General features: G+C 46.2%; 1 protein-coding gene across 1 annotated transcript in view; it reads left to right on the plus strand.

Annotated features, from left to right (window-relative positions):
• Positions 1-15,721, plus strand: part of LOC146860196 (sulfotransferase 1 family member D1-like) — a 267,089-nt gene extending 251,368 nt beyond the window's left edge. The window contains exon 7 of the mRNA XM_085646322.1: positions 15,609-15,721. Coding sequence (XP_085502448.1) covers positions 15,609-15,721 — 113 coding nt within the window. The remainder of the gene's footprint in view (positions 1-15,608) is intronic.
• Positions 15,722-16,417: the final 696 nt, after the last annotated feature.

The following is a 16,417-nucleotide window of genomic DNA, read 5'->3' on the forward strand; positions in this document are numbered from 1 at the left end:
GACACAAATCAAGGGCAGTGAGGGGGAAACAGAAGGCACAAAACGGGCACAAATCAAGGGCAGTGAGAGGGAGACAGAAGGCAAAAGGGCACAAATCAAGGGCAGCGAGGGGAAACAGAAGGCAAAAAAACGGGCACAAAGATACAAACCTAGGGCCTACCACTGGCCACCAGGGCTGAGGTGCAGGTGGAAGCCTGCGGGTGGAGGAGGGCCTCGACTTCTACAGAAACGGCAGGGCACACAGGCGGAGCTGTGTGGTGGGGGAGCATCCTACCAGCAAGGTCAAGGGTCGCTATTACATTCACAGGAAGTCTCACCTGTGTGGCAGCAGCAGTGAACTGAGTGTTAGCCCCACTCTGTCTCTTAGTGTCAGGTTTTACACCATCCCTGCTCTCCTCAGGGTTATCTTGGACCACCACTTCTAAAATCTGTGTAATCGTTGTTCTGGTTTTGAAACCGGGCTGCTGAGGGGATTTATGAAGTAGGACTGTGGGAGGCAGGTTCAGCGCAAAATGCACATTCCTCCTCTTCGGGATTAACTCCTTCCTGTCCTGCTTCTATTCAGTAGAAAGGAAGTCGCAAGTTTGTACCGCAGGGGTGTGTGGCTTAATGTCTAGGGAAGATGACTTTGGGATTCCAGGTTCAAGTCTCAGTGTCTGCTCAAGCATCCTCTGATTCTGGACAAATCAAGTTATCTCTTTGTTCCGTAAAATGGATGTGTCCTTGTGTAATGTAGCATGTGTTCTTATAAAGCGCTTTTGCGCTGTATAAATGTGCAAAAGAAATAAACGCTACACAATGTTTTGCTGACAGGGGTAGAGTCTCCCAGCATTAGTGCACTCTCTTGGGTTTTTTTTTTTAAACTAGGAATCCTAGTGTACAGAAGGCACATGGGTTAGTTAGAACGGTAGTTTGTTTTCTCTGTAAAAGCGGGACTTTTAAGGCTTTTGTTTGTTTCCTGTTAGTTTTGGCACTTCAAATGTGTGGGTGGACTTTTGAGTAAGGGAGCGACACGCTCAGCAGCACACACCCAGTGAGCAAAGAGCTGGCCTCTGAGGGGCAGAACGGACCCGGAAGGCTAGTTGGCCACCAGGGACCCTCAGTATTCAAGGGGAATTAATTCCCCAACTTACAACTCGCCAGGGGGCGTGTTTGTACAGTGGTGAAGGAAGGGGGCGGGCCTGAGGTGACATGTGTGCAAACACACCCTGTGGCATGTTTTAAGTTGGTGAATTAATTCATCTTCAATTCTGAGGATCCCTGGGGGCCAACTAGCCCACCAGGTGCCTCCAGTATGCGCCAGGGAGCTGCGTTGCAGAGAGGTGCTCAGAGGCCATGCCCCTTTTTAGGCCACTTCTAGCCCCAGGGACCCCATCCCCCGGGGCTGGCCCTCTCCATTGGGGACCTTGGAGGAGTCCCCAATCCCCCCCACGGTCCCACTGTCTCCACACCTCCTGCGGGAGCCGGCATTGCTTTTCCACATGGGGAGCTGCTAAGATGCAGCTACCCGTGTGGAAAAGCTATCTGCTTTAGTTTTTGGAAGAAAGAGCAGGTTTTCCTGCACTCTCTTCCAAAAACCAAAGCACAGTATGCTATAGCAGGGCGGGAGACGCAAGGCCATAGCAAACAGCAGTGTCCTAGGAGTGTGCACCCCGGGACACTGCAGAAGCCGGCCCTGAGGGGTGGCGGTCCCCAGGGCCATCACAGGGCTCCAGGAGGGGGGCCTTGTGGCCCCCCTTCCAACATTGTTAAAGCCCCAGGGAGGTTTGAGCCCCCCCCACACAGGTAGTTTATATATTTTTTCAAACAAGCCACGGGGGTGGCAGTCCCTGGGGCTTGGGGGGGGCTTGGATGGCCCCCATGTAAAAATTCAAAGCCCCGGGGGATGGCGGTCCCTGGGCCTGCGGGGGGCCGTGTGCCCCCTGCAAATCTTTGAGCAAAGCCCCAGGGGGTGGTGGTCCCCGGGGCAGTGTGGGGGGTATTGGGGCCAACCCACACTTTTTTTTCTGCCCCCAGGACCTGGCCCACCCGGGGGCTTTATTTAAACAAAGCGCGGGAGCCAGCGCTTTGTTTTTATTTATTTCGCGGCCGGATCCGCGGATCCTCCGTGCATCCCGCGATTTAAAAAAAATAAATAAATTTAGGGGGCCCTGGGGGTCCTTGTGGGACCCCCTAAGCAGGCCTAGGGGTTCAGGGTGTTTCTACCCTGCCCCCTTTTTGTGTTTTGCTCGTTTGTTTTTCTCTTTTCTTGTGCCTCGGTTCTACCGAGGCACAAGATGGCTGCCAACACTTCCTGGTTTGGAGTGTTGACAGCCCATTAGCATGAAGCTCGTGATCGGGAGGGTGCGCAGATCCTCTGTGCCTCTAGATATCACTATCTTTATTTCTTAATTTCTTAAAAACTACTGAACGGATTTACGCCATTTTTAAAAAGGTCACTTTGTGTACCTTTTTGCCAAATTTGGTGTAATTCCGTTCAGCAGTTTTTGCTAAAACTGTGTCTAATTTTTCCTAGGGGAAAATAATTTTTTGACCACTATTTTTGAATTTCTCAGGAACTACTGAACGGATTTACACCATTTAAAAAAAGGGCGTTTTCTGAACAAAGGGCTACCTTTTTGCAAAATTTGGTGTAATTCCGTTCAGCAGTTCGGTCTGTAATCGTGTCTAAATTTTCCTATGGGAAATAACATGGGGAAAACGTGTTTTGGGACCCCCTTTTTTCTCGGCCCCTGCTTGACGAATCACCCCCAAACTTTCAGGAAAGGAGCTGACCAGAGCGGGCCATTATTTATAAAAATTTCGCGAAGATTCGTCAACCGGCGCCAAAGTTATTGGGAATAGAATGTTACGATCTTCCTATGAATATTAGGTCCTAACTATAACTACCTACTGGTGACCACCAGTAGGTTATATGTATATATATATATATATATATATATATATATATATATATATATATATATATATATCCCACGCAGAGTGTGGTTTGCCGGCACTTGATGGGCCTGCTCCACAACAAGGAATGGGGAGAGTACACCTGCTGGCAATATGTCACACGACCATGTCTTAGTATATACAACTGCATCAGCCCACTTCTGCTCCCTCTGGCAGACCCAACAACCTCAGGTTTTTATGCTTGGAGTGGCCCTCCACATTCTCCACTGTTTTTTCCAGTGATTTCACATGTGCCATTAGCTGCTACAACTCCAAAGCTGCGCTCAGGGTACTCGGAGGGACTTTGGCCAGTTCTTGATCAATGTTGTGTACCTTGTAAGTCAGCTTGTGATGAACCGGGAGCTCCAGGGTAAAGTCGACTGTTATTTTGTCTATGTGGCCCTCAAAGGAAGTGCCCGTTTGTGTGAGAGAGGTACCCGCTGTGAGTACAGAGTCTAGTTTGGAGTCCAGGCTGTCCACAGTCACCTGCGCCGGCAGCCAGCGATCCTCAGCCACTCGGTTCACCGACATGGAGGAATGGCCAAATGTCAATGCCCTCCCCCTCTGTAAGTGAGCCATTGTTGTGCCAGACACCCAGGCACTATATATTAAATGCAGTGAAGTGCAGTGTGGCCAGCCGGACCCCTCCTCTAGTCAGGTGTATGCTAGCCAGGAATCTACGTTCAGGCGGCTACGATGGAAATCTCCCGTACACCCAAGAGGTCACTACCAGGGGGCGAAGAAAGGCAGCACCACCCTGTTGCCTCCTCCAATTTAAAAGTGGCAACCAGATTCGGTGTTCCCCAGTGCCCCAGTGAGTGACGTCAGATCAAGAGGCGCACCCAAGGGCCTAAGCCTGAACCGACCCCTGTGCCCCTGGTACGCACTGCCACCAATAGCTGATATCAGCGACTACAGCCAGTTAGTCGAGTCCCCCACCAGTCTTGTGCAGTGCCCTCGGTGATGTTGGTCAGCTGCAGCACAGGGATTGCTCATGGCATGGTGTGCACCACCCACTGGTGCTAGGCCCGGACCCTACTCAACTCCCGGGACTCCTCCGCTCCGTGTCTCCTCACCTGGACATCGACACCAGGGCTCAATCCGCTGTGACTCAGCCAGCAGGAGCCTCATCCATGTGGGATTTCATAGGCCTCTGTACAGCCGTCGCTGCCAAATCTACTTGGGAACCTACTGATGCAGGTGATGCAGCAGGGCCCCCTTAGGAATGAAGTTGCAGTGCTCCCATCACATAGGTTTAGCACAGGTCGCGTGCCCCACCCTCCACAGTGTCTGGGCAGCACCATATCCTCTGACCTGTGATGCAGAGAGGCGAGGACCAACATTGGCAGTCTCCTCCGTGAACCTCGATGTAGTGGTGGCGCATGTTATGCAATGCAGACCTCCCTACGTCGGTGCGCAGGAGTGCCTCTACCGATCATAGCTCCAAGGGGCGCCAGGCGTCGTCTCACACAGGTCAGCAACGTGTCTCAATGAGGCCTGTCAGACTTCACCAACAGGTAAGGGTGATCGCCGATGCCTCATTGTCAACCCCACGGCCCACAGGCCTGGGCCCGATGTGGCCTGCTGCCACTGCAGCGACTCCACTGCAACGCTGCCACTCTGGGTCTCAGATGCAGGCCCAACAAGGCATCCAGTCCCCGGAGACTGTCTGTGCTTCCGAGCATCGGCTGCCATGGGGTTGCAAGGATAGCACTATGAAAAGTGCTGCATCACTGGTTTTGCCCAGCGATGCGCCACTTTTCCTAAATGAGGCCCTGATTCTGCATTTCTTCTTTCTCTGGGACTCTGGCTGGTTATGCTGGCTGTTGGGGGGTTTGAGGGGGATGTTGACCTGTGCTGAACTTGACCCGATTCTGCGTAAGAAATCATTGGGAAATCCACGCAACCCACAACTCACTGAACTCCCCCAGGTGTCTAGTTTTCAGATACGTCTGTGTTTGGTAGGTTTCCCTAGATGGCCTCCGAGCCCGGGACAAAAAACGCAGGTTACAAAACCAGGTCGTTTTGTGATAGAAAATTTTGATTCCTCCACAATACGTTTTCGGCTCTTCCCTGTTGTGGGCACTTGGCCCACCCACACAAGTAAGGCATAATTTTTATTGTGAGACCTGGGATAATGCTGGTTGGTAGGAAATTTGTAATGGCCAAGTGATCCCACAGCTTTCCCACACAGAAATGTAGGGGGAATGTGTTTTTTTAAGCAAAATTTGAGGTTTGCAGGAGATGCTAGGTAAGAAAACTTTGAGAGATCCATGCAAGCTACACCTCCCTGTACTCCCCCTTGTATCTAGTTTTCAGAACTGTCTGGGTTCAGCAGGTTTTCCTAGATGGCTGCTTAGCCCAGGACTAAAAAGGCAGATGACTCCCTTGCAAAACCAGGTTGCTTTTGTGATAGATCATTTTGATGCCTCCACAATAAGTTTGGGGCCCTTTCCTGTCCTGGGCACTTGGCCCACCCACACAAGTGAGGTAGCATTTGTAATAGAAGTCCTGGGGGGACACTGGGTGGTAGGAAATGTTTAATGGCCTGATGATCCCAGAGCTTTCCCACACAGAAATGTGAGGAAAATGTGATTGTATTTAGCTAAATTTGAGGTTTGTAGGGGATTCTGGGTGAGAAAATGTTGGGGTATTCATGCAAACCACACCTCCCTGGCCTTCCCTGGGTGTCTAGCTTTCAGAACTGCCTGGGTTTTGGTAGGTTTCCCTACATGGCCTCTGAGCCCGGGACCCAAAACGTAGGAACCACCTTGCAAAAAGAGGTTGTTTTGTGATATATAGGGGGTACCTGCGTTTTTGTTTCAGTGCTTGGTAAACCTACCGTACCCAGGCATTTCTGAAAACTAGACACTCAGGGGAGTCCATGGAGGTGTGGCTTCTGTGGATCCCCCAACATTTTCTTACCCAGAATCCCCTGCAAACCTTAAATGCAGCTAAACAAATCATCACATTTTCCTCACATTTCAGAAGAATCAGGATGCTGGTGTCATGGTAATCAGAAATCCCACTCATGCTCAGCCCTCTTAAATCCCACTCATGGCCTGTCCTCTTAAATCCCAGAAAGAATTCCCACTCATGATTCTTTCCACTTTCCCTTTTCCGTTTATATTATGCTCTCTTGATTGTAGTGCAATATATAATGCAGAGTATTGGTGTTCATGTTGTTTCATATGGTTTATTCAATAAGCAACATTTTGCAAACTGACTTGAAAATCAATGCTTGCAGCAAACATTTCCCATTTCTTAAAAGAACTGCGAAATACTAGAAAGAACACGTGGTTAACTTCCACCGCCGGTATGAAACATGTTCCAAACTGTCAAACATTTGCATTCACGTGCTAGGACGATTTGAGGAACATCCTGCACGTTACAAGGAGTGAACCGTTTAACCGATCATCATTTGAATTCAACATCTAGCACTCATGTGGCAAACGTGAGCGGTCGAAGAGTATTTAAGCCACTCGCGCACACTGTTCTGTGCTTGGTCTCGCCTTAGAAGCTCTTACCTGTTTTCTCCTGCATCTGCGGTGCACCTTCTGTTTTCTGGGTTTCACCACGCCTTCAGCTGCTCTCCTTGACTGCTCCCCGACTCCCAAGACAACTCTTCCTCTTCTGCTTCCGGTTCTTCAGATCCTGAAAAAGCCAAACAAACACAAGATAAGTGAGACGCTCACTGTATTATAAAACTAGAAGAAACGATCAATGAGTTGTTTCCAGATTTCCTTTTAAAACTTCATGAGACTTGATTTAAGGTGTAATAGGAACGCTTGAACACGAGGACATTATCCTTTACAAAGACTGCACAACTTTTTATGAACATTATTATTTGGTGGTAAGAATAATTACCACGCATCAAAGGTAATGATGTACTACTAAAATGTGGAGGAATAATGAAGACTATTGGTTACATGTCAGTTAAGGTGATTAAACTTGCTTATGATTTCTCTTTTCACAGGACAAGAAAATTAATCCAACAAGCTATAGAAAATGTTTCTTAAATTGTAAAGGGACAATACATAACGTTTAGGTAATAATACTGATATTTAGAATACTTTTTAAAACACATATGTAAGAAACAAGTTAACCACGAATTCTTAAAAGTTATGTCATCTCTAATGTGTTGTTTGTTTATTTAGATTATAACTTGGATGTTGCCAGAGCAGGGACTACCAACCATTACACAGTACGAAGTTGTGAACTGTGACTTACCAGGTCTCCCAAGTACCAGCATCCAGAAGGTGTCTTTCTTCTTGTCTTTTGATTCCCATCCCCCTTTCCCGTGGGGGCTTTTCAAGCTTCAGAGTATTTCCTTAACACAGCCATTTGGGGATCTTCTGAGGAGACTGGGGTTTGATCGTCATTAAAGAAGAGCAAGGAAAACAGGTGGGTGGGTTGCTTGACAGCCGGCACATATTTCTTACCACCCAGCGTTCCCACTTGTCTCCTGATAAAAATTATACCTCACTTGTATAGGTGCCCAAAGCAGAGTGAGCCTAAAAACGTATACAATTAAAAACTGAGGGGAAACAAAGTGTGTCCATAAGGGCAGGTTTTTTAAAATATATTTTTAGGCTGGCTCTGCTTTGGGCACAAAAGTGAGGTTTCATTTTCATCAGGAGATCAAGGGGAACTCTGGGTGGTAGGAAATTTATGCCAGCACTGTGATCCTTCAATTTTTCTCTACAGACATGTTATGGAAATGTGACTTTTTAGCTAAATTTGAGGATTGAAGAGGATTCCGGGTTAGAACAAGCTGTGGGATCCACAAAGGCCACACCACCAGCCGAGTGCCAGTCCACGCACACTGCCAGCCAAGCGCCAGTCCACACACACTGCCAGGCAAGTGCCAATCTACACACACTTCAGTCAAGTGATAGCGCAGTCACACTGCAAGTGCAAGTCCACATACACTGCCAGCAAAATGCCAGTACACACACGCAAGAAGTCAAATGTCAGTACATGCAGGCCATCTACCAAACTCCAGTTCACACACACACACAGAAACGTTCCCTGGTATCTAGTGGTTTTCTGCCCAAGCCAAAAAATATTCCTGATCTGCCGCCAAGGCAGTGGCAGCTCCCCTGCTATGGCCGAGGAGCATCACCCCACTGCTTTGCTGTAGTGAAATAAAGAAAAATAAAATGATGCGGCGGATTTACGGGCGGGGCAGTGCTGCTGTGATGACAGAGAAGCAGGGGGAGGATTAGTGGCACACTAACTGTGCATGACTGTTTGGCCGACTGTCTGTGGCTGGCCAAACAGTCATGTTCACTTTGCATGTTTTCCACTCATGCTGCATTACAGCCTGTGTTGAGAACATGCCCAAGCTTCCGGTTTATGGCTGGGCGCCAAACCACAGCGCTCAGACCAATCACAATACTGAATTGCAGTGTTGTGCTTGGCTTAGGTGAGCCTGGGTGCTTCCTGTTCCATTCTGGCCAGGAGAGACGACGGACGAACGACGGAGGAGGGACGCGGAAAGGAAGTACGTTTCTTTTTCCTTTTTTTGCACCCCTTAACCCCCTCCATCCAGATCCGTGCCAACCGCCACTGCCCCACGGGAGGCAGAAATGGCTAAATTGTGTGACTAAAAAAAAGGAGAACAACCCTTGACTATGGGGCTGCTCCCTAACATACAATCAAACACATCCCTGGTGCCTACTGGGCTTTCTGCCCTGTCCCAGGTGGCAGATCGGGTGCAATAACCACTATCTGCCCCCAGGTGGGCAGAATGTCTGTGGCCATTTCCTTACAAGGGGGTGGGGGCATTCTGGGCTTCCCCACCACTACACAAAGTCAAAATAGTCCCTGATGTCTAGTGGCCTTTCTGCCGGGCAGATCGGGGATGTTTTTTGAGGGGGTTAGGTGCATCGGCATTCCCCTTCGGGCAGTTCCCACCCCTTCACATGGAAAATAAATAGTCCCTGTTGCCTATGGGTCTTTCTGCCCCCAATGGGGGGGCAAATCAGGGGCTATTGCTATGATATGCCCCTCAGGGGAGGTATAAAAACGTTGCCCTTTTTTGTGGTGTGGTGGGGGTATTGGTATGTCCATTCTAAGCAGCCCCCACCCCTACACTAAGAAAAAGAATTGTCCCCGGTGCCTAGTGGGCTTTCTACCCCTCCAGGGGGCAGATCCAGTGCTACTAACCCCATATGGCCCTGGAGTAGCAAAAAAACTGTGCCTATTTTTTGAGGGTGTGGGGACTTTGGCATGCCCCTTCTGGGCAGCCCCCATCCTATTTTAGAAAGAAAAGAATCCCTGGTGTCTAGTGGGTTTTCTTCCCCTCCGGGGGGCAGATCGGGGGTAATAACTCTCTTCTGCCTACTGTGGGGAAGAAAGCCTATCCCTTTTGTGCTGGGGGTGGGAGCATTGCATGCCCATTGCTGGAGTTCACCGCCCCTCTTTGATTAAAAAAAACAAAAATCCCTGCTGCCTAATGGGCTATTGGCCCCATCTGCAGACCAGGAGGGGCAGATAGACTGTGGCAATTTTTGGTCCTCAGACCTACGTCTGTTAAGGACACATCAATTTTACAGGGGATCAACATGTGATCGCTATGTCAATTTTCAAGCACTTCCATGTACAACAGCCAATTAAAGGTATCAGATGAAACAATTAAATAATCAATAATAGACACATCGGAGTGCGAGGTATCCGTTACTTTCGCTGAGATATAATTATCTAATCTCCCATTAGCTATTATTAGATTTGTATTTTTCAAGTCTTCTAAAAGAATCAAGCCTCTTTTATCTACCCAACACATAATTGGGAACATAGGAGGGGGAACTTTTAAGCGCCTGATACTGTGAGAAGAGACTTAAGCGTTCAAATCACCCACACAATCAAATGCATGCAATCCTCTCTTAACCTAATAGTGGAAATAAAAACAAATAAGTCCTTCGCTAAATTAGCATGAGAAGGATTTGGAGGGATGTAAGCATTCAAAATTAATAGTGTGCCTACATTTCCTTGATCTTTCTTAAAATCTATCTTGACAGCTTAAATTAGATTGGAACCTAGGGAAATATCTTTATACACCCACCTAAAATTAGTTCTAAGCAATATGGCTATGTCTTCTTTCGCATGTCCGCTGATCACCGGAAATGCAGGGCAGCTTAACACCGTATTATCTTCTATAGACCAGTTCTTTACAATCCAAGACACTTGAATGCATACTATATCGTCTTTCTGTTCTTCCAGAAATAGTCATTTATTTTTTTATCAGGGTGCAAACCGGCTGCATTCCAAGAGATTAATTTAAGGCCCTTAGTATTAACAATTCCTAAACCTTAGCCCCATAGAGCTATTGGAATTGAGAGTCCCCGCTAGTAGGAACAATTCCTAAACATTAGCCCCATAGAGCTATTGGCATTGAGAGTCCCCGCTCCCCAGCTCCATTTCCTATATTCCTCATCTACAATCTGTATTTGTTTATTCTCTCTCCCTCTGCAATCATGGAAACTCTTTGACCCCGTTTTCCGATGGAGACCTGCACATTACTTTCTCCCTCCTGGGGAGGGGTTTCTGAATAAGGAAGGCCAGGAAGGGAGTTGACCTGGGCATTAGGAGCGTTAAAGCTACATATTAAAGGGAACAAGAACAGCAATGCCATGGAATTGCAACGTACACTGTTCAAGAATATTAAGTTGGAGATCACCTTAGAACAGAAGGTAACTCTAGCCCCTCCATAACTGCTTTGATCTAAAACCTTAACCAAAACAAGATCGCTACTCTGTACCATTTGAAGCTCAGGCATGTCTGAGAAGCAACCCAGTGAAAAGGAGTCACATCAGCTGAATAACCAAGTTATCCCCACTGGGCCCTCTCCTATTAGGAATATAAATACCATTATCCCCTACTGTAGATGAAAATAATGCAGCACTAGGGTGCAAATTTTGAGTTCTCGCCATTTCTGGACTGAAAGCAGATACCATATCAACTTGCAAGCTCAAAGTTTGATCATGAAAGTTCTGACAATACGGCACAGAGTGTCCTGTACTTGTTTCAGCTTGTGTTTTATCCACCTTTGCTGCAGTCGGAATGGGATTCAAGATCCTATTTGAATCGAAATGCAGTCTCTTTGTTTTTTTTTTTGTTTATTCTACAGAGCTATTTTTTTCTTTGCTATCTTCTGCATGTGGACACTATTATTTTTCCTATTGATCCTCTTATCCTCCACTACTGATGGTTGGACTGTTACATCCTTTCATTTTTGAAAGATAGGGAAGACAGTATTTAGCTTATTCACATTTGTCACTTTTGGATTTGGAGGTGTTGATGACAATAACGTGGAGACCTAAAGTCCAAAGAACTTCTGTAGCAAAAAAGGCTGATTTTTTTCCAAATAAATCCCCATTTTTCTTGCCCTTTTTTTCCTGCTTGAGGGCATGCCTGTCTGGGTCCTATTGTCCCTGTATCTGGAGTTTGAAGCAGCATTCACTTGATGGGATTTAATTGGGTTGGCGCTGCAGCCATAATGTTGAGAAAAGCACGATCCGTTGGAAGAAGAAGAGACTCTATCAATTAGAAGTCTTTGGTCCGGATAACAGATTTAGGGGCACATGCATCAATCCCGCATTTTGCGATTTCTAAATAGCAAATTTTACCAATTCACTATTTAGAATTTGCAAAATGCAATGCATGTAGGATTCACATAAAAAAATGCGATTCCTTAAAATTCCTTTATTGCGACTCGCAAAATTGTGATAAATTAAGGAATCAATGGGAATTGCATGCGCAATTTGAGAGTACCCAATAGGTACTCGCAAATTGCACATGCAATTTCAAGGGGGCAAGGGTTCCAAAAGGATACCCTGTTGCACCCCTGAAATTCAAATTTTTACACATGTTGCTCACACACATGCCCCAAGTTTGATGGTAATTTGCTATTCCTAACAGCGAAATCGCACTAATTTTTTTAAATGCATTGTATTTAAGGAATCTCAATTTGCGAATCCTTAAATACAATCACAATTAAAGTAATCTCAATTTTAGCTATTCCTTCGGTTGCGATTTTTGCATTTGGGATGATGCATCCCAAATGCAAAAATTGCAGTCGCCAAAGAGGCAGATTCTGCGAATCTGCCCCTTTGCGAGTGCAAAAAGCAATGATGCATGTGCCCCTATGTCACAGAAGGAACAGCATCCAGAATGTGATCAAAGTTGGTCATAGATTTCTCCAACAGATTCTGTGTAGAGGACAAAACTCTTTCCAGGCAATGTAGAGATTCAGACAGCAAAACCTTATTCCCAGGTAGGTTACTTGATAGATGTGGGCTTGAAGACAAATCAGTAGTGGCTGACACCCTGGAATTTGTTATAGAAGTATCACTGGGTGTACTACTGAAAAGCTACATCTTGATGGAACGGCCTATAGGTGAATCCCTTTTGTTTTCCTCTAGATTTGAAGAGAGTGGGATATCAGTGAGTGCTTTAGATGACTCAGGGCCATTCATAGCAAAGTCCACATTGATAGCTGGGAGAGTAAAATCTTCCTTTAGACCACATTCCTCCCTAAATCCAGTACTTATTTCAATACAAGGCTGGACCGCACTAATTCTAGAGATTTGTGCGCCTGACACTCATCTGCTTTCGCCTTGGCTTCCCCAGGGGGAAATTCAGACTTATTCCCTGAAGCAACCACTTTATTTAATCCTGTCTCTCTTTTTTTTTTATTATTATTTTTATGGAACAGTCATCAAGATATAAAAAAACATCCCAGAGGAAGCAAGTACAATACATTTAGCTATGGCAGTGATACATAACAGATAGTGTAGGAGCACATTGAGTACAGATTATGGGGTTGGGGGTTCGTCAGGGTCAAGTGTAGTTGGGGGGCATAGATATACCCTCTGTAGGCGTTCCAGGGTTCCCACACCCTAGACCATTTCTTGGGCCTGTCTCTCTTTTAGAGAAGAAGGTAGAAACAGCATTGGAGTCTTTTAGGGTATTTATCTTTATTGTCTTATTTCTTAAGGGATTAGCTTTGGTTTTTTAAAATCCAATTTCCCTGAGCACAACTTCTTGGCAGTCATGTTTCAGCCCTCAGCTACCCTATCACTGGGCTAAACCTAGCTGGGTGCCGTTTCCTCAGATTTCTTTCTGAATGGAAACACCCCAAAAACTCGGTTTGACCAGCTACTGACACTGCCGAAGGCTGAGGAGTTGTTGCTCAATTATCTGAAAGTATCTGCAGTGTCCCAATCGCGTTTGGGGAGGGGCACAACCAGCGCTCAATATGAGACTTCTACGTATGTATGAGAAGTTGGTATCCTTATTTCACATTCAGTGCAACAGGAAGTAGCTTACAATACAGCACCAGAATTCCTTGTCTAGCCTTTATGCAAAGCAGTGTGTTGAGGAGGGATAAGTGAGTGAGGGTGTAGTGGGTGGGAGAATCCAGAGCGGGAACACACCAGGCCGACCACAAGTGGTGCCCTGACCTAGCAGGGCCACTTACACGTAGGTCCCGGGCTCACAATCAGCGAGTGGTAGGTACTGCCACCGCGTTCTAGCCTTGTCCCGTCTCACCTTCCGCTAACCACCACTCCGTTAATGGAACTTCGACCCATTTCCTCAGTCTGTGCCAAAATCCTCTTCTCCAACTCCTGCCTGAAAAGTTGTGGTATGTTGCGTGGCCGGAACCTCAGGTCCGCCTCAGGCCTGCCATGGCTGCAACTCAGCACCGCCCGCAGACCTCCTTGTGTCTTAGAAATTCATTGCGGCTTGGTAACTCTGCTTCGCTCTGCTTAACTCCTTCGATACTTTTCAGGTCTCTCAGGTCTGTCTTTATAAAATACTTTGTGTGTTTTTCACTGCTGGTTGTATCCCAAATATTTTTTTCCACTGTGGGTTGAACGTGCCCATGCCTGCCATGCCCCAGAAGAAGCTGCTCTGCTCTGTCTGTTTTGTCTGGGGACAGGCATTGTGCAATGTTTGCCAGGGCTGGTAAGGTACAGAGGGGGGCAACGATAGGCTCCGGCACACTGCGTTGCCAGCTTCGGCATACCAGGTCATAGGACCAGGGCTGGTAAGATCAGGAGGGCGGCGTACTGGGATGCCGGCTTCCTCATACCAGGTCCTGGCCTCAGCCCCCGGGGGCCAAGGAGATCTCCATACTTGCCTGGTCAGTTCCTCGAACCATAGTAGCACATGCACCAATCCGCAGCCTCGGTGTGCACCCCCACTTGCACTACCGCCATGCTGCTCTCCACAAACTACGCCTCATTGCTACTGCTTCCGAGTCATTGCTTCTGCTTCTGACACATGTCCTTACAGAACACTTCCTGTTGTGCTCTTGCATATGCAGGAGACACCATGCCTGCAGTTAACGATGTTGAAAAATGCTATCTCTGTCTCTTTCCAGCAGACCTTCAACAAAACAAGATCCCCTGGGAAGGCACAACTCTACTAGTCATTGACAGAAAAGGCAGGCGTTGGAGGAGATTTTTGGAGGAAGGGGGTCCACTTCCATATCTCTCACCCACTACAATCACTCCATCATCTCTTTACCCTTCGTACAACATTCTAGCTATATTTTATGCCCTCTACTTCCTCCTAGCAGAGTCAAGGTCAAGTTGCTGGAGTTGCACACATTCTCTGCCAAGGTTTGCCATCTGTCCGGTGTTATACATGCATCACCGGTATTTTAATGTCACAGTCAGAACAAAATGAGAAAAATCCTCTAAAGCCTGTATATGTTTCTCCTTATCAGTACATACTGTTAACAATCAATATAAGAGGAAAATACTTTAAAATATGTTCTACAGCAGGCACAATGACCCCTGACTGATACTTTAGGTAAGCAAAGACAGAAGGGCCAGTTTAAAATTAATATCATCATGTCATATAAGGTTCTACCTAAGAATATCTGTCACTGCAGAGTGTTAAAATGTGAATAGAGGGTGGTATGTTTCTCTGAGAAAGGTGGCAGCCATATCTCTGCTCCAGTCAGTTGTGTGTTACCTCTTCCCCTCAAATACAGCAGTGCTCTGTGAAAGATGCTCTCTCGGGGGTCCCCATCCACGCTTGTAAGGTGCCTGGAAGGTGTGAGCTAATAGACAAAAAATAAGTTGTGATTGTGTTTCCTTTCAATCCTGGCTCAGCCCATCTTCAGCTCAGAGCATGCTACACACTGCACACAGAGACACACACAGAGAACAGCCAAGCCGTCTTCATGTAGAGAAGGCTGATGTCCCCCTCCCTCCATGGGGATTTCAGGGGTGTCCATTATGCTCCTGCTCCCAAATGGCATATCCACTACCTCCTGCAAGAGTGTGGAGTATCGCAGCAGGAGGTGACAGTGTTGGAGGCACAAGAATAGGTACAGAAATGTTGACAGCAGCATTACAGTTTAACAAGACTAGGTCAAATATATGCACGAAACCAGAAAACCATTCATAATCATAGGTGCCACATTCATGCTATTGTCATTCTCTTTCAGCCAGCATGGGTAGACCTGCATTGGTGGTTAATCTAATCATATGAATCAAGGAGGTAGAGCTTGTCCCTGGCAAGTCAATAGAGCCATGGTGACCAATGAACTTCAAATACAAGCTTTGTTCGCCTTCACTTTTGGTCTGCCCTGAAATATATGGAACAGAAATGTAGGAAAGAATTTAACATAATCTTTGTTTCTGTCTTTACAGGGATTATTGGGGACTGGAAGAATCACTTCACCGCGGCCCAAAATAAGAGATTTAATGAAGATTACGCAGAAAAAATGGAAGGGAGCATGCTGCCTTTCCGTATGGAGCTCTGAGGAGATATTAGCCACACTTGAGTACTGTAGGCTACTGCTCATACTGGCCCTTAACTGTGAATCTGCGCTTGTCTCCACCCATATTCTCAATGTATGTGCAGATACTGATAGGAATTATGGTCACATATTTCAATGCTTTCATTGGGCATTTCTCATGAACACTAATATTCACTGCAAAAAAGCATTTTTTTTTTTTAAGTTCTGTATAACATTTGTGTTTATAACAGAATGGTGGAAATAATTGCTACTACTGGGAGAGGACTAATGAAGAGGTTCAAATAGCAAATGCATATGTATACTGTTATGGCAATAATGCAAATTAACATTGCTTATCTTTATGTTTAGTTCAATTATATCTGTGTCTAAATTAATCTTAGCATTTCATACATGAATCAATTATCTACCACACCTGTGTTCCTCCAAAATCTAGACCGTGGTTTCCAAAGTAACTCAGGATATTGGTGGTATCCCTTACAAGCAGTTCATATCTGCTTATCATTCAAATTTGTTTAACCTGAATATATAGTGTAATCATATGTGATGAGTGTGCACAGCAATTATAATTCTTTTATTTAGTAGGGTATGAGTGTAAGTATATTAGTCTGAAAAAGGTATAAATACAGATTATAGATGTGGCCTCTTTTGACAGTATGCTACGCTTCACCATTCTTGTTACCAAATCAATGTATCAGTCTA

This window comes from Triturus cristatus, chromosome 3_1 (genome assembly GCF_964204655.1).
Source record: "Triturus cristatus chromosome 3_1, aTriCri1.1, whole genome shotgun sequence".
Taxonomy (NCBI): Eukaryota; Metazoa; Chordata; class Amphibia; order Caudata; family Salamandridae; genus Triturus; species Triturus cristatus.